The sequence below is a fragment of the Triturus cristatus genome, chromosome 7 (assembly GCF_964204655.1).
Source record: "Triturus cristatus chromosome 7, aTriCri1.1, whole genome shotgun sequence".
Taxonomy (NCBI): Eukaryota; Metazoa; Chordata; class Amphibia; order Caudata; family Salamandridae; genus Triturus; species Triturus cristatus.
The window spans coordinates 917,619,353-917,642,755 of NC_140590.1; the positions used below are offsets into that span (position 1 = coordinate 917,619,353).

Consider the following 23,403-nt stretch of genomic DNA (forward strand, 5'->3'; position numbering starts at 1 on the left):
CGGAACTGCATCAGTCAGTCTCTTGCAATGTGACGGTCTGACCGCCGCTTCAGATGTCGGTAGAACAGACATCCTAATGAGGCCCTATGATACATAAGGCAGGAGAAAAACTTAGTTAATGAAGTGGAGAGTTATATTTTGTTTCTCCAGTGATGAGTTAAGCTGCACCTGTGTGTTTTCTTAATTATACTATTTTCTGAGTGAAGAAACTGGGACAGAATACAAGGCTAAAGTTACTACAGTAAACAGCTTATACTATTTTCTGATTTGTTTTAGGTAAGTGAGTACATTAAAATCACACAAAAAAGAAAAAAAAGTTTTATTTCAATTGTGATGCAAATTCAGTTTGAAAGAGAAATATGTGGCAGAGTGTATTCATCAGTTGTGTTGGAGGTGTACCTGACCATACAATCAAACCTATTTGCCTATATCTAAAAAAGACATCTTTATTTTACATATATTTTTGTGCATGTTCTCTTTTAGAATCTGGAACAAGAGAAATATACCCTCCAGAGAGAAGTTGAACTGAAAAATCGGATGTTGGAGAGCTTGGGTTCTGAATATGAACATTCAAAGCAGCAGCAAAAATTGAACCAGGACAATCTTAAGGAGCAACTTGAAAGGACTCATGAGCATGAAATTCGCAGTCTTAAAGACCAGGTTTGGCTTATGCCCTTGGAATTTCTTATTAACGTTGAAAATTCTAGATGTGGCTGTATGCTTCTTGTAGGCTTTATAGCAGTGCTGAAATATGTTTTTCCTTTTTATGCCTGCAAAAGTGCTCCACATAAAGTAACAATCTATTTTGTGCTTTTTTTTTCCCAATTGAAATGTGTGTGAAAATAGCAAGTATGGAGAAGTGTGGAGGCTGCAAAATATTTACTTTCAGTTGTTAAAGCTAGAAATCAATGACAGAAGGTGAGATTGGGGAAAAATACATCAGTTGAACGATCTTGGGATCCTGTCATGTGGGTCATTCAATGTCTGAAAAATGTTTGGAATTCCCATTTAAATTTACTTGATGGTTATGGTATACATATGTTGTAGCATTATATCTGTGTAAAGAACAAATTTAAACTCAAAACAATTTAAGTATCTTATATCTGTGGACGTGATGCTTGGCTGTTTTATGATTTGTCCGAATGATGCTTCATTAGTGTCGTTAAGTTTTCAAAAATCTGAATGGATGTTGGAAGATGTGTTTTCTCAGAATTTCCCAACTAGTGCTTTTGTGTAATAAGTGCATATTCCTGCAGTGTAGTTTTTGGTTCCATTTCAGCTGGCGAGTTTATAACCTCTATTTCTTCCAACTTCAAAATCTTTTTAGGTATCCAATTCACTCTGTGGAGGTGGCGAAATGGATCCTTCTTAAATAGGCAGGTTTTACAGTACTGTAAGGTGTATGCATTTATACTTTATTTCTTTAATCTGCAACCTCTAAGTTTTCTCCTGTAGTTCCTTAGTCAATTCCAAGTCCCAATTCATGGTGTCCAGTATCAGCCAGTACCACAACGAGACTTCTTTCTTCCCTAAATTTGCTTTTAGCAATTTGTAGTGTTCTGCCTTATGTATGTACTTTTCATAAGTATTATAAGAATATATTTACTTGTATGGTACTCTGTGTGTCCGTCCGTTCTATTGTGGAATGCGGCGTCTACCAGGTTCTTTGGGAGACTATTTGGCAGTTTAGAGCTGAACATTGCCTGAGCGGTCTAGGGCCCTTCACCACATTTTGAGTCTTCAATAAATTTCCCTAGTTTCAACAATCGGTGTCTCCCATTATTACACAATTGTTGTTCCAACTCATTAGTGTTTCCAGTCTTAGCAGTCAAAACTCTGGACCAGCTTTTTAATTGGGGAGACCTGAATCTGGAGATACCGGCCGCTCTCTGTAAGCCATCCTAGAGGAGAAGCTTGCTATCCTGTAGTAACAGGCCCCATCTTTGTATGCCTGTTGCTATAATCTGAGTTGCTAGCATGTCCTCCAAGCACTCTGGGATGCATGGAGATTCCCAAACGGGGGCAAACCTACTATAATATGGGAGCTTCATGGCCTGTCTTAACTGGTACCAGAGAATGCTATCTCCTGCAAAACGTTTCATTTCACTTCCTTGTAGAGTTTCACATCCCCAAAAGTATACGATAAGTGAGTTTCATCCCCTCTTACATCTTCCAACATTGCCTTAAACAGGCAGCGGGTTCCACAAGTTTGATTGTGCTAACCTATCTGAATCTTGTGTGACTTTGATTCCAAGGTATTTCATATGACTTTTTATTTGCGCGTTCTCCCCATCTATATTCCACACCGTTTTTTCCATTTTTGAAGGGTTCTCAACATAACCCGACAATTTCAAAGGTTGCTCTCGGCTGCTGTTTGGTTGGAAGGGCTGTTTGTTAGTCAGTAGTGTAGATCATTAGGTCGTCTGCATAGAGGCTTTTTTTCCCCACATGTCGCATATAAAAGGACTTATTGCGCTCTCCTTGCTGACCTTGCATGTCAATGGTTCGATATATAAGTGAAATAAAAGTGGGGCTAGCGGACAACCCTGCCTCGAACCCCTTTAATATTTTAAAAGCTGGTGTTAGCCTACCATCTAAAAGAATTCTGGCTGAGGGGTTCTTATAGATTAATGGAACAATCCTACAGAATGTATGCCCTAATTTATAGTGTTTGAGACTGTATTCAAATTGGATAACTGACCCTGTCGAAAGCTTTCATAGCATTGAATGCCAAGACAGCCAGTTGAACCTTAAAAGTGGTGGCGTGGTCTATCGAACCAATTAACCCATGAGTCAGCTCATATAAATATCTTCCCTTCATGAAACCTTTCTAATCCTTATGTGTTAGATCTCCTGCTATCTTACTCCGCCTCTTTGCTAAAATATTAGCAAACATTTTATAATCGCTAATGAAAAGTGATATTGGATTATATGGCTCGCAGGAGGTAGTTTTTTTTATCCTTTTTCAGAATTAGGGCGACTAACCCTTTTGCTAAAATTTCCCGAAACAGCCTGGTCATTGAAGGTATAATTGAATCTCCCAGTACCTCTTTAAAATTCATTCAGAAGGCCATCGGGCCTGCGGCTTTCCCTTTTTTACTAGATTTAACTGCCAACCAGACTTCTTAGCTCGATATCCTTATCCAAATATGCCTTCTGACACTGAACACTTGAGAGTTTATCCGGTAGATCAACCCCTATCTATCCATTGAGCTTATCCTCTGCGATTACCAAATTCTCTGTATAAAGATTTCCAAGAGGGTGAGGATATCCCCTCTTTTAAAGGCAGAGGTGTGCACACCATTATCGATTATATCTTTATTGGTGCAGCTCTGACCTTTTGAGAGATGGATTATATCATCAAGTGGTCAGTGTAAAGCGATCACAACCCTATTAGCCTGACACTGGCGGGTGGTTTTAAGAAAACTCAAAAACTGGATAGCGCGGCTCGCATTCTGGATATTCGTCCTATAGACCAGGCTCGCAGACTCAAATGGTGTTCGATAGTACCGGGGGATTTTCAGGTGAATTTGTCGTATACTGTCGGAAGAGAGATGAACCTTTGTTTAGACGCCAAATCGAGGGACAGGGAGGTCCTTATGGCATATATTAAAATGTGCACCCAGGTGGCTTCTGATCTCAAATGCCCGGCTAGGGAATACCAGAATAAAGGGGAGAGATGGTTTGATTACAATTGCTCAGTTGCTCATCGAAAGCTGTTAGTGGCCTTAAAATCTAAACCACAAGATAAGTTTGTATTAGCTGCGATAAGGAAATCGTATAAACTGGCAATTTATAAACGCAAAAATTAGATCAAACAAGAGGCATGGAATGATTTACTCTCTACTGATATCAAAAATAGTGCCAAATTTTGGGATATTGTCAATAAACCTATCTTTCAAGAATCTATCGTCTCCCCCTTAGATTGTATTATACAGGAGCAAGACTGGTATAACCATTTTAAAACTATGTATGGTCAAGGACCCTCAGGCACTGCTTTTGAAGTTAAAGCTTACACTCTGATGTTTACGGAGTCAGAAGTTGCGGAGGCCATAGTACTAATGACTGGCAATAAAGCCCCTGGACCAGACGGTGTCCCAGCCGACCTTTTCAAGTCTGACACAATGTATTGGTCCAAAATACTGGCTCGTGTTTTTAATTCTGCTTGTAAAATAGGACTCCCTAGCTCATGCTCAGAGTCAGTAATCGTCCCAATTTTTAAAAAGGGAAATGGAGGGGACGCAAGCTGTTATAGACCAATATCGCTTATTGATTCTGCAGTTAAGGTACTTGGAAGGGTGATACTTGTTAAACTGACAGCCTGGTTAACTGAATCTAATACGCTCTCGACTTTGCAATACGGATTTAGGAAAGGAAGAGGCACCATTGATCAGTGCCTCAACCTGCACCTATTAATTGGGAAGTACACCATTGACAGGAAGGGAACACTACCTGGCGTTTATGGACCTTTCCTCGGCATTTGACCGAGTGAATAGGTCAAAATTATGGTTGATGCTTCTCAACTTAGGCGTAGATAAAAATATTGTTTATTTCCTCGCCGATCTGCATAGGGACCTGACTGCCACCGTGAGGTATGATCAAAGGGGGAATTGCACCCAGAGAATATGTATTACAAATGGTGTGAGGCAGGGGTGTATTTTGACCCCCTTACTCTTTACCCTTTACATTAATAACCTGGAGCAAGTAATGGGGAAAGCCAGCAAAGACATCCCGCGTGTGGGGGCGCGACTGATCCCGGCACTCCTATACGTGGATGATGCCGCACTGTTAGCAAGAGCGGTGGTTGGTCTACAACTCCTTTTAAATTCCTTTGCCACATTTATGAGTTCTCTGGATCTAAGTGTAAACTTTTCAAAATCGCACACAATGATAATTGGCACTAAGCCTAAAAGGGTCAAAACACTTCAGTGTGAGGGCAATGTGATCACCAGGGTTATTACCTTTCCCTATCTGGGCGTTCTATTTGACTAACGAGGTACATGGATCCCGCAATTACACGCAAAGAGGAATGTCTTGGCAAGATCCACATCCGCAGTTTTAGCCTTCGCACGTAAACTAGGGACAAAACCAATGCAAGCACTCTTACAAATATATGGAGCAAAATGTATCTCCATTGCAACCTATGGTGCGGACATATGGGGTTTTAGAGAGGCAAGTGCAATTCAAGTAGTTGAGAACAAATTTCTAAGGAATTTGTTAGCGGTGCCACAATCCTCACCTGCATATATAACCCACCAAGAGCTTGGCTTTGTTGAGGACCAAATTGCCCTAGCACCTCTCTTGAAATGGATCACGACCTGGTTAAACCCCGAACTAGAATTAAACCGTGAGGTATTACGCGATTGTCTGGCTTTAGATCAAGCTAGCTGCATCCCTTGGTTGAGCCATGTTAAAAGGTTGGCGGTGAAACTGGGTCGGCCAGAGTTATTTAACTCGCCAGCTAAATTAGTTAAGGGTGACTTGCAGTGGGCGCAAAGCGTTCCTATTTATATATGGTCTCCATGGAGAGAGAAGGAAAGGGAGTTGACAAAATCAACTGTACGTGCCCATCAAATATTAAAAACGTCTCCTGCAATGGAACCATATCTGATTGTGGTAACTAATCCTAACCACCGCTTCCTTTTGACAAGATTTAGGTTAAATCAGCTACACTTTCTTCTTGCTGATCCTCCGGGTTGGAGAAAGGTGGAGGATCTGGGTGTCTGTTCATGCGATAACTTTTCTGTGCACGACACAATACATTTTATCTTTTTTTGTGAGCACTTTTTGCACATTCGGAAGCGTTTTAGTCTCCCAATCCTAAAAGACAAAGGCTTCTTGCAAGTAAAACCGGCACTTATGTACCTACAGTTGCTGTCTAATGTTTGGGAGATTTTTAGCATAGCAAGCTTTCTTTTTCAGCAATTAGGGAAAAGAAGAAAAAATGAGTGATTTTTATAATGATGACTATATTAATTGATTTTAATGTATTTAGGATTTTATGATGTGCTATTTTTGGTTGTCTTTCTTGATTCATTTAAAACTTTTGAATTGTGTTGACAATTTATACGGGGGAAAATAATGAGTGATTTTTATAATCTAGTTTATATTAATCGACTTATGTATTTTGGTTTTTTATAAATGTCATATTCTAGATTGTTTGTTCCTGACTATTTAATGTTTGGACTTGTGTAAAAATCTTTGCTGCTAATCAACATTTTATCAATTTTAATTTTAACCTCATGTATAGTATGCTTTTATGGTTTTAATTAACCGAATAAAGTACTTTTGACTGACTGAAGATCTTCAAAGAATTTAAGAAAAGCTTTTTCAATATCCAAGCTGTTTGTTAGGTGGAGTCCCATCCCCTCACTCTTTATTTCTCTAACAGCATTCATGGCTTGGTCTGTTTTAAGTTTCCAAGCCAGCAGTTTCCCAGCTTTTTACCCATATTGAGTTGGAGCCATCTTGCACCTTTCTCCTCTTGCCCTGCCTCTGGCTTCCATTAATAACGTAAGCTGATCCCTCCTTGTTAGACCTGGCACCATTGCCTGGGTCTCCCTTCCATTTTTTGCTGCTGCCTCCTATGTTTTTGCTATGTTTTTGCTGGTCTAGATGCTTTGGGCACTTTTCCACTGCTGTTCAGTGCCAAGTGCAAGTGCTCCCTATTGTAAATTGTTGTAATGGATTAGTGTCTCCATGGTTGGCTTATTTAATTTACTTGTCAGACCCTAGTACAGTGCACCAAGTGTGCCCAGTGATAGTAAAGTGTTACATTTACCATCTACATTGAACTAAGCTATATCTACCATCTGAAAGTCATATTTTTGAATACTGTATTGTGGAAGTTTGTTTTTTGGTCTTGTGTGAAGTCTAGATAAAGATTACTTATTTTTCTAAACTGGTGTGGTGTCCATTTGTAGTGTTTTCACTGTATTACTGTATGTGTTCACAAATGCTTTACACACGGATATAAGCCTGCCTGCTCGTGCCAAGCTACCAAGGGGGTGAGCTGGGGTTATTTTAGGAGTGTAGCCCCCTTACCCTGACTAGAAGCAAGGGCCCCTACTTGGTCAAAGGTACCTACCCCTGCCAACTAGAGATCCCCATTTCTGACACTCCTCTTTTGTAATTCTCTCTGAAGTGATACTTTCTTATTGGCTGACAACTGCTGATGCAATAGTTGCGTCTCCAGACATTCCATTTCAGACTCTAGCCCCTCAATCCCCCTTCTGTATGTTCTACGCTTCAGAAATGATATATACTGGATATCTGCCCCCCTCATGAAGGCCTTAAAGGTGTTCAAAGGAGTGGAGCCTACTTTCAATTTAAAAAAAGAAAATTCCTCAATTTCTAACCTCAAAATATCAATGACCTTCTGCTCTAACAGAAGAGCACAAAGCAGGGTCCATCCCAGTTCAAACCGTTCAAGTTTCAATTCTAAAATTACAGCTGCATGCACCGACTGGGCAGGGAACTTGCTTAACCTCCCGAATTTCCTCACTTCTAGCCTGGTCGATATAGAAGTAGTCAATCTAAGATGAATGTCCGTACTTTTTATTATGGAATATGTAACCCCGATCCTTCTCAGCTGTTACTTTCCATATGTCACACAATCCTAGCTATTTCATCACGTTTTTAATATGATTGCCTTTTGGGTATGTATTAGCCTCACTGTTGGAGGATCGGTCCAGGTTCTTATCCATAATAGCTTTAAAATACCCTGCCATAATAATGGGTGAGGAAAATTCTAACAAATTCAAAAAGATCTTCATTAGGGGAATCAATCTCCTCCACATTAGGGCTAAGATGCCTCACTGAAATGTAGCTTCTGTCAATCAGTAGTAGGTTGGCAATTACCTCTCTACCTGCCTCATCTGTCATACTCTCTTTTGTAATACCATCCACCTGCTTTTTCTATCAGGATAGCCACCCCCTTAGTGTAGCAGTTTTGATCTGTGCAGACCATCTACTGAATCCATTTTCGGTTACTAAACAAATTCAGACATTCTTTTCTAGTTAAGTGTGCTTCCTGTAAAATAATAATCTTAGCTGGTGAATACCCTTAAATACTTTATTATTTTCTTTCATCGCCTTTTAGTGTGGAGACCATTTTCATTTCAGGAGAGTATGTTTACTGGTACTGCCTTGCCCCTAACTCTAAAACCCATGCACAGCCAATTATGCAGTGAGACGGAACAGTGTCCTGGTAATTTTAATTCTGTAAACCGAGACATCTAAGGTTTCCCCCCCACCCCCCTATTTATTTCCCTTCATGCTCTCCAGCCTTTCCCTCCTCACATCTCCCTCTCCTGGAGAACCCTCCCATACTTTCTCATTGACTCAAACAGCCCTTTGCGTACTCTTTGGGATGCAACCATCTTAAAGAAAATTAAAAACAAATCAAAAGTGGATAGACTCTTAATCAACATTTCCTAAATTGTGTTTTATTTAAGTACAGAACATATAAGTGAATAGAATATATATGAGAAAAACCCTGCCCTCTTTATCCTGATGGTAGGTGGCCCTTCATAATGGTCTCTATCAATTTATTTGCCTCCTTAAAGTCCCTTAAGTTATGCATTTTATTATTGTTCATTACCCTAAAGATGGCGGCAAATCTTAGCTGAACAGTGGCACCTAACTTCCTAAACTCTTAACTATTGCCCAGCACCCACTTCCTATTCAAAGTGGCTTGAGAAATATCACATCTGATCTCAAAAGTAAACCCATTTGCATTCTAGGATTTCAGTTTCAAAGCCCTTGCTAAGATCTCTCTTTTATGAGTATGTGAGAACATTTGCTAAGATCTTTCCTGGTTTGCTTGTACTGGGGGCTTTTTTAATGGATCCCGGTGAACTCTTTGGATGTCCCTGGCCAGAACTACCTCCATGGCCTCCCACACTGCTCCTGTCTTAAGCAGAGCTATGACAAACAACTTTATGTCCTCCCCTTCAGCCCCCCTCAATAAAATCAATCAATCAATTAGTAAAGCGCACTACTTACCCGTAAGGGTTTCAAGGCGCGGGGGGGGGGGGGGGGGTGCTGCTACTGGTTGAAAAGCCAGGTCTTGAGTCGTCTCCTGAAAGTCAGCAGGTCTTCGGTTTGTCGTAGGTTGAGGGGGAGGGTGTTCCAGGTCTTGGTGGCGCGGTGGGAGAAGGACCTGCCTCCGGAAGTGGTTCTACGGATGCACGGGACTGTGGCCAGGGCGTGGTCAGCGGAGCGGAGTTTCCTGTTGGGTACGTAGAAGGAGAGTCGACTGTTGAGATAGTCTGGGCCGGTTTTGTGGAGTGCCTGGTGTGCGTGGATCGGGAGCTTGAAGGAGATTCTTTTGTCGACGGGGAGCCAGTGCAGGTTCCTCAGGTGGGGGGGGGCGATGTGGTCGCGGCGCAGGACGTCGAGGATCAGGCGTGTAGAGGCGTTCTGGATTCTTTGCAGTCTGTTGATGAGCTTGGACGGGGCTCCGGTGTAGAGGGCGTTTCCGTAGTCGAGTCTGCTGCTGACTAGGGCCTGGGTGACTGTTATCTTTGTGTCTGTCGGGATCCATCTGCAGATCTTGCGGAGCATACGGAGGGTGTTGAAGCAGGTGGAGGAGACTGCGTTGACTTGTTTGGTCATAGTGAGTTTCGAGTCGAGGATGACTCCCAGGTTGCGTGCGTGGTTGGTTGGAGCCCGGGTGTCCCCAGTGATGCGGGCCACCAGGAGTCGTCCCATGCTGAGGGGTTGGGCCCGAGGATGAGGATCTCCGTCTTGTCGGAGTTCAGCTTAAGTCTGCTTTCCTTCATCCAGTCGGCGACAGCCTTCATTCCCTGGTGGAGGTTGGATTTGGCGGTGGGGGGGGGGGTCTTTGGTGAGGGAGAGGATCAGCTGCGTGTCGTCGGCGTAGGAGATTATGTTGAGGTCGGGCGATGCATGTGAGTGGTGCCATGTAGACGTTGAACAGCGTCGGGAGGATCCCTGTAGGACGCCGCAGATGATCTCGGAGGCTTCGGAACGGAGGGAGGCGGACTCTCTGAGTTCTGCCGGAGAAGAAGGAGGTGGTCCATTTCAAGGCCTTGTCTCGGATCCCTGCGTCATGGAGGCGCGTGTGTAGTGTGCGGTGGCAGACGGTGTCCAAGGCGGCGGAGAGGTCCAGAAGGATGAGGGCCGCCGTCTCGCCGTTGTCTAGCAGGATCCTGATGTCGTCTGTGGCGGCGATGAGGGCGGTCTCGGTGCTGTGGTTGCTGCAGAATCCTGATTGGGAAGGGTCCAGGATGCTGTTGTCTTCGAGGTGACGGGTGAGCTGGGTGTTAACTAACTTCTCGATGATCTTTGCTGGGAACGGAAGCAGGGAGATGGGCCGGAAGTTCTTGAGGTCGCTCGGGTCCGCCTTGGGTTTCTTCAGTAGGGCGTTGATCTCGGCGTGCTTCCAGCTCTCAGGGAAGGTAGCGGTCTCGAAGGACAGGTTGATGATGCTGCGCAGGTGGGGTGCGATGGAGCTGCTGGCTTTGTTGAAGATGTGGTGTGGGAGAGGGTCAGACGGGGAGCCGGAGTGGATTGTGCCCATGGTCTTGATTGTGTCCTCGATGCTCACATTGGCCCAGGTTGTCAGGGAGTCGTGGTCGATGGGGTGCGGTGGGTCCGGCGTGTCAAGGCATGTAGGGGTCGTCCGGGGGTTGAAGCTGTCATGGATGTTGGTGATCTTGCGGTGAAAGAAGGTGGCGAGGGAGTTGCAAAGGGCTTGCGATGGCGGGATGTCGTTGGCGCTGGGGTTGGAGAGTTCCTTCACGATGTTGAAGAGCTCCTTGCTGTTGTGTGCGTTTTTGTCAAGGTGGTCTTTGAAGGAGGTCCTTTTGGCGGTCCTGATGAGGTGGTGGTGGTTGCGGATGGCGTCTTTGTGGTCAGTCCGGCTGTCCGGTGTCTTGCCGCTGTGCCATTTGCTCTCCAATTTCCGGCAGGTGCGCTTTGATGCTAGGAGTTCCGGGGTGAACCAGCTGGCTCTCTTGCTGGTGTCTCTGTTGGTTGGCTATTTCAGCGGGGCTAAGGTGTTGGCGCAGTCGTACAACCAGTGTCTGAGGGTGCGTGCACCCTCGTTGGGGTTGGTCGGTGGGTTGAGTGCGTGGTTTGTCTGTAGTTGTTCTTCAGTGACTTGGCGGGGGATCTGTAGGGTGCGGTGGTGGGTGAGGGGTTTACGGAAGGTGAAGTGGATGCAATGGTGGTCTGTCAGGTGAGTTCGGAGGCGTGGCTGAAGGTGACGTGGGGGCTTGAGGAGAAGATGGCATCAAGCGTGTGACCGACTATGTGGGTCGGCGTCGTGACGAGCTGTTTCAGTCCGAGGTTGTCGATCAGGGTGGTGGATTTGTTGTCGTCGTTCTCCAGATGATAGTTCAGGTCTGTGAGGAGGATGTTGTCGGTGGAGGTCAGCGCGTGCGTGCTGATGAGGTCGGCGATGGAGTAGCAGAATTGTGGTTGGGGTCCGGGCGGTCTGTAGAGGAGGGTGCCTCTTAGGGTGGTCTTGGGGTCTGTGTGGATCAGGAAGTGCATGTGTTTGGCGGTGCTGAGAGTGTCCTTGCTTTTTGTTGAGACCCTGATGGTGTTCTTGTGGACGATAGCGATTCCTCCGGCTTCGTTGGTGCGGTCTCTGCGGGTGATCTTGTACCCGTCGGGGATGGCTATGGCGATGTCCGGAGAGGAGGCTTCGTTCATCCAGGTCTCGGTCAGGAAGGCGAAATCCGGGGATGATGTGTCGAGTTGGTCCCAGAGCTCGACGGCGTGTTTGTGTGCGGAACCAGTGTTGATCAGGATGCATCTGAGCTGGTTGGGTTCTGTCATGGCGGGTGTCTCGGCAGCTTCGAGGCAGGAGAAGCTGCAGTTCTGGCAGGTGAAGGGACCGTGGGTGCGCTTCGGGGCGGCCTTGCAGCAGGTGTGGATCCTTCCTGGGTTGAGAGCGACGAGGGTGCTGGCGTCGTAGCAGAGGCGGTCGTCATGGCTGGTGCGGGGGCCAGGGGTTGTGGCGCTGGGCGTGGTCCAGGTGCGGACGAGCTTGCCTTAGGCGCGCCAGCGGCGCACCCGCTGCACAGCGGCTGCCATATATGGGGAGGTGGGGAGGGAGGAGCAGCTGGGAGGCAGGTGGCGGGTGGCAGGGGCAGCGATTGGGTGCGGAGGGGGCGGGGCCACAGGCGTAGCGGCGGCGGGGAACGGGAGCGGGAAGCGAGCGCTCAGGAAACAAGGCAAAAGGGGTACAGAGCAGAAAAGGGGGCACAGAGCAAACTGGGCAGTGGGGGCACAGAAGTAAAGGAGGTCGTAGCGGGGGCAGGGGGGTACAAAAGAGGAACGGGTGTACAGAACGAGGGCAGCGGAGTACAGGAGAAAGACGGGCAGACAGAGTACAGGCACAAAGAGGAACAGGTGAACAGAACGAGGGCAACGGAGTACAGGAGAGAGACGGGCAGACAGAGTACAGGCACAACAGAGAGCAGTTGCAAACCTAAGGCCACCACTGGCCACCAGGGATGAGGCGCAGGTGGTAGCCTGCGAATGGTGGAGGGCCTCGACTTCAGCGGCGGCAGCAGGCGACAGCGGGAGCGCAGGCGGAGCTGCAGCGAGGGGGGGGAGCGACCTACCAGGCAAGGTCAAGGGTCGCTCCGGTATGTTTAGTATTCTTAATTTGTTCCTTCTGGCACTGTTTTCCAGTGCCTGTAACTTGTTCTGACACTCTTTCTCTGTGTTTCTGTGCCCTGATCTCCTCTCTGTCAAGTGCAGTATAGTCTTTCCACCTTGGCAAGTACGCCTACTGATGATTGAGGCCAATCGTCCAAAACTGTTACCCAATCTCCTTTCCCTACTTCCTTTGTGGTCTGCTCTTTTTCCATGTCCCCAGCCATATCAGTTAAAGCCTGGCACCTGTGAGCGTCAACTAGCCTTAAGCCCCCCACCAGTTTCCTGCTTCATAAAAGCAGGGGCCAGTCCTTCACCTCTCCGCTAAGATTGCTGGGTCTGTCCCTTCAAGGTCTTTTCCTTGCAATCCTTAGGCTCCTTAGATTCTATAGCACCTGGAGGAGCCACCAACCACCCAGAGAATTGCATTTTTGGGCAGAATCTTGAAAAAAGATCTAAGAGAAGTAGTTAATTATATTTTTTGTCGTTTTGACTGGGCTCCCCTAGTTTTTTGGCTCATGGTACTCCCTGAGAGTTTAGAAATGGTGTTTAAACTAGGGTTATCTAATTTCTGCGTATGCGAGAAATCACCATAAGTTGTCCCGTTTGGCCTCCTTTCCCTATTACTTCTTGCCGTAATTAAGACAGGCGCCCATAGTTGTTTAATTGTGCCATGGAGGGGTTGCTATATTTAGCTCTATTACAGTGCTCCTCAAAAAGCACCTGTTCTTTTTAACCTGTCCCCCGCTTTCAATCTACTGTTCAGTTTGCCCTTCTGTGAGCCTACGTTTTTCCCCATGTATCTCTGATGGCCCCAAGGGGGTACTATTTTTCCCTGGCCTCTATCTCTGACTCTTCCTGGTGATTTAAAATTCAGGCACCAGAGCCCAAATCTTGGGATGTAAAAATCATCCTGCACGTGCCGTCCCTCCTCTCTACTCTGGACGGTGGGCAGTCAATATGCGTGTGCTGCTGCTGCCGCCTTCTTTCCCCAGGAGGGGAATCTTCACTGTTGCCCTACGGCCTTTCCTCACCTCCAGTGCAGCTCTCTTCAGTGCTCGGAGTCTGCGTTGGCCACACACACCGTGGTTACTCAAGCTGGAGAAAGGAGGAGACTCCATCCTCCCCCACCCATCCTTGTCTCCCCCGAACGTTCAATACTCTGAAAGCAGAGATCTAACCTCTGATATTGTTAAGTCGTGAGGCTATCCGCCATTACTCGTGTGCTGGCATCTCAATATTGAGCACTCCCGCGACCTGCTCCCTAGCTGGCTGCCATGTTCTCTTGCCGGAATGTTGGGTAAAAAACAATTAGTTCAATTCTTGCTCGGGTGACTTTTGCCTTTCCTTTTGTGCAAAGTAATTACTTAAATGCCCTAATTGAGATTCGTAAGCCACCCTGTGTGTTTCGTTTATTTGCATTAAAATGTGTTTTCTGTTTTTCTTGTTAAAAATAAATAAATAAATAAATATATATATACATATATATACACAAAAGGCACTAGTCTGAACTGAGGACTACCTCTTTGCCAAATTTGGTGAAATTCCGTTCAGAAGTTCGGGCTGTAGCTGCGTCAACAGGTCCTATGGGAAAATGCATGGGGAAAACGTGTTTTGGGACCCCCCCTTTTTTCTCGGCCCCCGCTTGACGAATCACCATGAAATTTTCAGGATAGGAGCGGACCGGAGCTGGCCAGAAGTTTGGAAAATTTCGCGAAGATTCGTCAATCGGCGCCATCGTTATTCTAAATAGAATGTTGCGGATTTCCTATGGAAAATAGGTCCTAACTATAACTGGCGACTGCCAGTAGGTTTTTTATATATATATATATATATATATATATATATATATATATATATATATATATATATATATATATATATATATATATATATATATATAACCTACTGGCAGTCGCCAGTAGGTAGTTATAGTTAGGACCCCTTTTCCATAGGAAATCTGCAACATTCTATTTTGAATAACTTTGGCGCCGGTCGACGAATCCTCGCGAATTTCTCAAAATAGGTGGGGCGCTACGCTACGCTCCGCTCCTACCCTGAAAGTCTCGGGAGGATTCGTCAAGCGGGGGCTGAGATAAAAGGGGGGGTCCCAAAACGCGTTTTTCCCATGCATTTTTCCATAGGACCTTTAGACAGGGCTACAGCCCGAACGGCTGAACAGAATTACTTGAAATTTGGCAGAGAGGTAGTCCTCAGGTCAAGGAAGTGCCTTTTGTAGGTTTGGTGTAAATCTGTTCAGTAGATTCTGAGAAAATAGCCTTTAAATCAATATATATATATCTGAGCCAGCTTACGGTACGCTTACCGTACGCGTACGGTGGCGTGCGCGAGCGCGATTCTGATTGGCTCTTAGATCTTAGTAAACATTAGAATCGGCCGAAACCAGGAAGCGGCGGCCGCCATTTTCTCTCTCGCACTGAGAGTTAGGTTGTTAAATAAAACCAATACACATGTAAAGGAGCTGTTTTGACAGCTCACACACACATAGCCATGATGAGGGAGTCCCCCAAGACCCCCCAAGACCCCCCAAGTCCCAAAATGCCATTTTTATTTTTTCGCTAATTTCGCAGATTACGCTTACCGTACGCGTACGGCAAAAAATGTAGACAAAAAAACACTATCCACAATCTCCCCACCCCCTGTGCTTTCGGTGGCCGCAGGCCACCAAATGTGCAGGGCTTATCATTGCAGTGAAAAACCACAATATTTTTAACAAAAATAATAAAAGAAAAAATTATCCACACTCTCTCCACCCCGTGTGCAAATGGTGCCCGAAGGGCACCATTTGTGCATGGCTTATAAGCACCGTAAGCACAGTAAGCACCGCGTGCTTACTGTGCGCGCACGGTGCGCGAAGCGCACCGTGCGCGCACGGAACGAACTGCGTTAAGTGGGCGCGCACGCCACGAATGGCGTAAAGTAACTTAGCATTTAAAAAACCGTACAAATTCACTGAAAAAACCATAGGTTTCACACACGTTATAGTTAGGAATTAGCATTTAAAAAACCTTGCAAATTCACTGAAAAAACCATAGGTTTCACACATGTTATAGTTAGCGGAAATTTTACTGATAAAAAACCAGTGAAATTCCCCCGTTATAGTTAGTGCAGGCAACTATAACTCACGCGACCGCAATCTTCTGCTGATGACATATGTGTCTTTATGAAAAAAAAATATTTGTAATATATGTATAGCTAAAAATGTATGGAAGAAGACATGGGCAAATAAGTGTCTAAATACAGTATTAGCATCAGCAGAAGATTGCGGTCGCGTGAGTTATAGTTGCCTGCACTAACTATAACGGGGGAATTTCACTGGTTTTTTATCAGTAAAATTTCCGCTAACTATAACATGTGTGAAACCTATGTTTTTTTCAGTGAATATATATATATATATATATATATATATATATATATATACCAGTTATTCTTGAGGGGCGGGGCAAAACAATGCCTCATTCTTGGATAGAGGTCTAGTGGTAAGTTGGGGATTGTTCATCGACGACAAGTCACTAAAACAAAATAAAGTCTATTATGAATGGAGTTGGAGTGGGTTTTGTCTGTGTAGTAGTATCTCATACCATAAGGAAGCATGAGATCATGAAGGCGTTCTATATGCTGACCTCTGTATACCACCAATCTGGAGAAAGCAGAAGAGGTGATTTGGTAAAGCAAGCCTCTATATTTCCTTAAAGGCATTAGAACAATTGGGCATTTTAAGATCTTTTTACAAGGATATTGAAGGTCAACCTGAAGCCCATTAAGTAATAGTATGGAGGATTTTCCTGATGTGCCCCTTGCAGAAGATTTTTGTGCTTTGGACCTTGTCTGAAGGGTTATTACCAACTGCCTTGCCGATCATTATGGTCAACAGATGAACAGAGCTGGCCCTGGCTGTTAGAAATACTATCCTATATTTGATTACAATGATTAATTAAAATATGGATTGATAGCTGTGCCATTGGTGGATAAATAGAGGTTATGTAGATTAGCCATTAATATGCTAAACGCCGAACTGCTTGTGTGAAAAATAGAACATTTAATTGGAATCTAAGACGTTGTGAATAGTTGTATGCTGCTGAAGCATCTTAAGGGATTTAAAGAGATATTTGAAGAAATGAGGAGTCTAATGGTGTGAAGTCACTGTACGTGTGGAGATCATCAAGTCATATCTGTGATGTGGTAGACACTATACTAGAGTTTCAGGTTGTAGCTGAAGGCAAACCCTCTGCTCTCAATGTGTTTTTAAAGATTATCTAGCATGACTCTCGACTGTATTAATTGTTAATGTATATTGAGATTCCTTTATTTGGTTAATGGCAACTAGGACAGACATTTGGGACGGAGTTACTTTCGTCAATTCTTTATATACCTTATGGAGCCTGGTTCTTAAGATTTTCCCAGGGAACCGGCTTTCATTTTTCAACTAATTCTTAATGGTATCATGTATGTGACTCCTACCCTAAGTCGGATTTATTACTATTTCAGAAGAAAACAAACTCCCTTTTAATGTTATATTTGAAATGATTAAATTGGTTAATATGCACAATTACATTTAAGTAATGTTAATCTCTAACTTGAAAATGTAATATTAAGGGTGAATATGTCCGCAGCCACTACAAAGAGCTTCTTGTGTCAACAGGGACAAGCTTTTAGATGTGCTTTTTTTATATTTTTGCATTTTCTTGATCTTGGCTCCAAATTATAATACCTTAAAATCTGTTTCTAGTGGGAGAAGTTGAAAGCTGATCTTGATGAAGCCAGGCTAGGCGAGAAACAGTTGAAGCAGAAATTCGACCATCAGTGTGAACTTGTAGCTAACAAATCAGAGGAGTTACGCATGTTGTCTGATCGTGCCAGTGAAACCATGTCAATGGAGGTGATTGACCTTCAGAATGAAGTACATGAACTTGAAACTGCAAAGGTAAGTCAGTTCCATGGTATGTTTTGGTAGCTGATTATTCAATGCAGTAAATCAAATAAAGTTTGTATCTGTTGTGCAGTTTATGAATAACTCTAACGTAAAGAAAACAAAATTGCAGTCCGTTTTGTCTGTGTCACATTATAAGCTCCTGTTGTGGGAAAACAGTGCACCCTCAAAGCCTTGTCTTAGGGGTTCTGCTCACAAACAGAAGTATTCTTGGGACCATAGAACATCAGCATGCAGGGACTGAGTCACCGTACCCCATCAGAATCATTTGGCCAAATCCGACTAGCTCATAGGGCCTCACTTGCCCTCCTAACCATTCCAGAGAGATGTTATTTGTCACCCAAGAACACTACACTCCCGACCCTCTCAAGATCACGGTAGCAGGTCACCCCTTTTCGTTCCCTCACTTATACTTGTCCACAAGAGATTGGAAAGAGACATGAGGAAAGTTTATAATATTTATTTAAACTATTGTGTTCTAATGTGCAATAGGTGCGCCACAACTAGCAATCAAATAAAAGGTCAGTAATATCATTGGCATAGCTATTAGACCGTGTACAATGAAAAGACCGGTCATATTATCTGACCGATTTACCTAAACCTACCCTCACTACATATCCTAAATGATTAGAGATCTCTGGGCTTAGGAGCGGACCGGACCCCATTCCTTAGCATTCATAGATAGTTGATCTGCATCCCAGCTGACGCAGCGGTCTGCCTGTCTCCGCTCTCTAAGTGTTTAGAACAACATGTCCAGGGTTATATGACAAAACATGTGTCTCCGATCACAGAGCATAAGAAAAAGCAATGTTGTTTGACCTTGCCTAGGCTGAGCAGACCAATTACAAGGGAAAGAACAAAATACTAAAGTGTGCTAAGTATATGTGAAAATGTGGCACAAAAACAAGCATGTGCTTTGGTAATGTGTGCAAAGCCGATGCGGCTTACTACGTGCATAGTTAGGCTAACATTGGGAAAATGACAATGTCCATGTTATGTTAATGAGATTCATACAGCGAGTGTCCAGGCGCTTAAAACAGGCATAACTGCACCAGCAGTAATTGACCTATGAAGATTGTCGAAAGAGCCATGTCTTTAATTTTTACTTAATAGTAGGGAGATCAATTGTAGCACATAGCTTCAAAGGGAGTTTATTCCATGTAACTGCCCAAGGTAGGAGAAGGATCTGTTGCCTGTTCTGACCCAACTGATGTTGGGAACTCTAGCCAAACATTTAGAAGAGGAACAAAAAGTTCTGGAAGGGACGTAGTCAATGTTCCCTCAAATTGTTTTTCCTCTGTGTGCAGTAGTGGAGGGTCTCTGTGCGCTGCAACCATGGCTAGGTGCGCCAGGAACTAGACCGCGCATGTGTGCAGCGCCAAATATCACTAAACATTTACTTAAAGGAAAAAGATGGTGCATTTCCACACATACTGCGCCACATTAAGGGTCTTAAAGGAGGTTTGCAAATTGGATAAACACGCCATGACATGAATTGGTTACACAGACCTGTACACTTCAAGTTTAGAAAAGCACAAGACCCCAACGGTGTGACCATCATAAGATTTTACTAAGTCAGAAACGCCACCTTTCTCTGCTCCGTTCTGCCATACCCTGATTGTTCACTGCTGTATTCGTTAATCACAGCCCCTAAATGAGCTGTGATTAACATGAATACTTAGACAAAAGCACACAATGTGCCCCGCACTGCACTTTACTAACACAGCGTGTACTTTCAGAATAAATTGAAAGTACACACTGTGTTTTTAAACTTGCTGTACTCTTTTGAGTAAAGCGCAGTGCGGGGCAGATTGTGTGCTTTTATTTAAGTATTCATGTTAATCACAGCTCGTGAAGGGGCTGTGATTAACATGAATACTTAAACTAAAGCACACAATATGCCCCGCACTGCGCTTTACTCAAAAGAGTACAGCAAGTTTAAAAACACAGCGCGCTGGAGGTTACACGAAGATCTCAGTAACCGGAGCATCACATTAAACATAGCTCCATGGGCACTTCGCAGCACTAAGGAGCAACCGACGGGCTCAGCAGTCAATCGCAGTGCGATAGATACCGACATTAGCAGCATCATTTATGTGCATGCCTGCCAAGTGCCACGCATCAGGCGTGGGATTAACGCATTTCAGTGTGGTGACCCACATCACCGCACTGAAATGGAAAGTCATGCATTTTAGGTACAGCGCTTGGCTCGGTAGTTAAGCCGTAGCGCTTCTATGCTGAATGAAACTATCGGGGAGCAGTGGTGGTGCCAGCTGATCCCGCCCACCCACAGCGAATCTTGGGTGACACAGGCCAGAGCACCGCTAGGTTACCCGGTGCAGGACAGAGTTTGCAGCTGTAAAGTGGATGTGCACTACACAATTGCAGCAGACATTCAAGCACTGAGAGGAGCAGATCGCTCCTCCTGACCCCAGAATTGCACAGCGAGGAAGCCTGTGCCCTGGAGGGTGAATGGGGTTGTGTCTGGACCGGCCACAATGAGAGAATCTATAGCTAACTTGGCACTGGACGGGTGGGCTGCCCGGAGCTTCAATGAAGTCTACACTGGCCTCAAGCTTTTTGTCAGCGCGCGAAGGGTAGAGCTGAGCCCGTGGCGGTTTTCCCCCTGAGATGAGGTTGCAGCTATCTCTTTCGTTGCTGTTCTGCCACCAGTGCTTTCCGATCTTGAGGTGGCGGGTCAGGTCAGTGTTTTGTCTGTTTGTGAGCTTTTTGAGCTAGGGCTGGACTGGACTGAGGATTTTTCTGAAGGAAAAAAAATCCTGCAGTAAGCTTAAATGGACAGAATCTGAAATGCAAAACACGTACATAGCTATGAGGACACCCTGAAATCGTGTTTGCTGTGGTGTACGTCCTGATCTCCTACTGTTGCACAGACTTGCTATGCTATATAAAATTGCTTTTGGTGTCAGTCACGTTGCTCAAATGGGTGTAGTTTCTGATATTTATGTTTCCCGCATTTTCATTGCTTGCAAAGAAAGTGTCACTCATAGTCGTTGGAATATCACTCATAATTCCACTAGAATTATAAAAATGTCACACATAACGATCTGAAACATTGGCAGCTATGGGTACCTGAACCTTAAACTTGCCTCCTTTTTGGGACATAGCGCTTTACTCAAAAGAGTACAGCAAGTTTAAAAACACAGTGTGTACTTTCAATTTATTTCTGAAAGTACATGCTGTGTTTTTAAACTTGCTGTACTCATTTGTTAGTAAAGCGCGGTGCGGGGCATTTTGTGCGCTTTAGTATTCCTGTTAATCACAGCCCCTCACGAGCTGTGTTTAACATGAATACTTAGCCTTACCTGCACTCCGGAGTCCAAACGCCGCACCCAGGAAGTTTTTTGCGCCGCTCGCTTTTTTAAAGCGGCGGCGCGAACTCTCTTGGGATGTCTGGTGTGTGTGCGCGCTCCACACGGCAGTGCGCGCTAGCAGGAAGAGAGGTGTGAGCGCGCGCACCTTAAAGGGAACAGTGGACATAGTCCTGAATCCTCTCTCTCAGATATCCGGCACCTGATCCATGCAAAGCTTTGTTGCAGGACAATGGATTTAAACAGAATCCTTATTTTTTAAGGCAAGACAATGGAGGGCATTCAGGTGAGAGGGCATAGGTGTTCTCAGGGGTAGATTAAGAAGCATCTGGGCTGCTGAGTTCTGCTCCACCTGAAGTCTGCCCAGAAGATACTCCGGGAGACGTAGATAGAGCATTCCCGTAATCCAAGTTAGAAGTTATTAATGTTTGGATTACCGTTCTCTTGGAACCCTCTGACAGTAGGAGCAAGAATTGTTTTCATCATCTGTAGCAGCCTGAAGCAGGAAACTTTTAGAGCCTGGATTTGTGGTTGAAAGGAGAGAACACTATCAAATTTAATGCCGAAGCGCTTTACGGAGCCCTGTTGAGGGCCGGGGAGGGGTGCGTCTTTCGGCGCAAATGCTCTCCATAAGTCTGGTGAAGATCTGGGTTACATTTTAGCTGATTAATGGCCATGTAGGAAACTCACCACAGGAGGTAAACAATAATGAAAGCCTCAATTTAATAGATTGTGGTTTACATTGCTGAAAATGTATCTTTTAAGGTTTACTTGGTTGTTGTGCCCAACATTGCTGAAAATGTATCTTTTAAGGGTTACTTGGTTGTTGTGCCCAAACTTTGGGAATCTTATTTTCGTTCACATATTTAAAAGTTTTACTGTATGATATTGTTATTTTTAATTTGTTATCTTTGGAGATCTCGCTCAAAGTTTTAGGGTTTTTATATTTACAGAAGATGTTCTTTGGTCATGTCCTACACAAGGCTGCCATGATCACTATATTTATGAATTGAAAACCCTTGTTTGTAATGCTTATTACAGTATATCAACAGGTTTATACGCATTAGAGTTTTGAAATTACTTTTGGCTGGGTTTTCGGGGGTATAGTATTTCTACTATTGACTACTTCAGCATCTCGGTCGATCCAGTCCCTTCATTTGAAACTCAGGAACTTCCATCCAAGCTCATCAGATAGGTGGTCTTGGTGACAGCATAAAAGAAGCACAATTTGTTTCTGGGGTTGTTGCTGGTTTCTAAACCTACCATTTAAAGGATGAAGGTCAGAAAAGGGCAAACTCTTTTTCCTTTGCCGGGGTTTGATGTGGGGTGTTTGGGAAATTTTTATAGAGAGCAATCCTTAGATTCAGCTGCGGTTGGGACTGAAGAAATTAATCTGGTGGCTTTGGTAATTTGATTGATTTTTTTTTTTTTAGCGTTATTTGTTCCACCATCTGTCTTTCTAACGTCACAAGAGAAGTCATGGAAGCTGTGTTAATCAAATGAAGTGGGGTAAAATAAACTGCTGGCATGTTTGTTCCTAAGAGCTGATCAGTTCTGCATATGTGATCATATTCTGTTCCATCAAAGTGGTAGAGGCTACCACTTTAACTATACAAACCTTGTCATGTCATTACACTGCCAAGAGCCCATCCACCTGTGATGCCTCTTCAGGTGGTAAGAAATTTCAACCACTGACCTACGATTATTGGTAAATGGGTGAGGTTAAGTGCAATACAACCTCTCTTCACGAGCCTCTGGTGTAGCTGCCTATCTTGTTTTTGAAAAAGAGGGGACCCCTACATTACCAATAGGATTGCTATACGTAGGGAATGTTAATAAGTTTAGGAAAAGATTATAGCAACCTTGAAAAGAGAGTGCCACTCGTTTACCAGGTGTATATCTATATAGAATGACTAATATCAATTCATAAGTGCTGCTCCAACAAATTGAGATATTTTAAAATCATTTATTGAATATTTTCATAAAGTAGTCAATGATAATATACAAAAATATTATTTTCAAATTATATTATTAATTCCAACTGATTGAGGATATGATACAACACATATATACATATAAGAAAATTGATACTAAATTCAAATCAAAATTGATGAAAACAAGGCGGTGGATGGAGACTACGCGCGTTTCGGCAAAGAATGCCTTCATCAGGACACCGTCTTATTGCATTGTCGCTCTAAGAGACAGAAATGATAATTATACATAAAAGCAGGGAATAAATGTACATATTGGAGGAGCATACACAATCATATTTACATGTAGTTTTTCTATGAAACACCTGGAAACTACGGTCTATTATGTACAACATAACTACACTTTATATAGACAAATATGTACAACAATTACTAAGTAAAGTTCATACAGACCAATTTGGTATTACTAAACGTAAATGCCAACAGAACAGATAATTACTTAACAAGTCAGTTAAATAAGTAAAGACAGACTCCAAACATCAACAAACCATGT

At 44.0% G+C, this 23,403-nt stretch overlaps 1 protein-coding gene across 3 annotated transcripts in view; it reads left to right on the forward strand.

Annotated features, from left to right (window-relative positions):
* SPDL1 (spindle apparatus coiled-coil protein 1) overlaps positions 1-23,403 on the forward strand; it is a 210,153-nt gene that overhangs the window by 75,281 nt on the left and 111,469 nt on the right. For all 3 annotated transcript variants that reach the window (XM_085617851.1, XM_085617850.1, XM_085617852.1), the window contains exons 3-4: positions 484-660; positions 17,387-17,581. In XM_085617851.1, the coding sequence (XP_085473977.1) occupies positions 484-660; positions 17,387-17,581 (372 nt within the window). The remainder of the gene's footprint in view (positions 1-483; positions 661-17,386; positions 17,582-23,403) is intronic.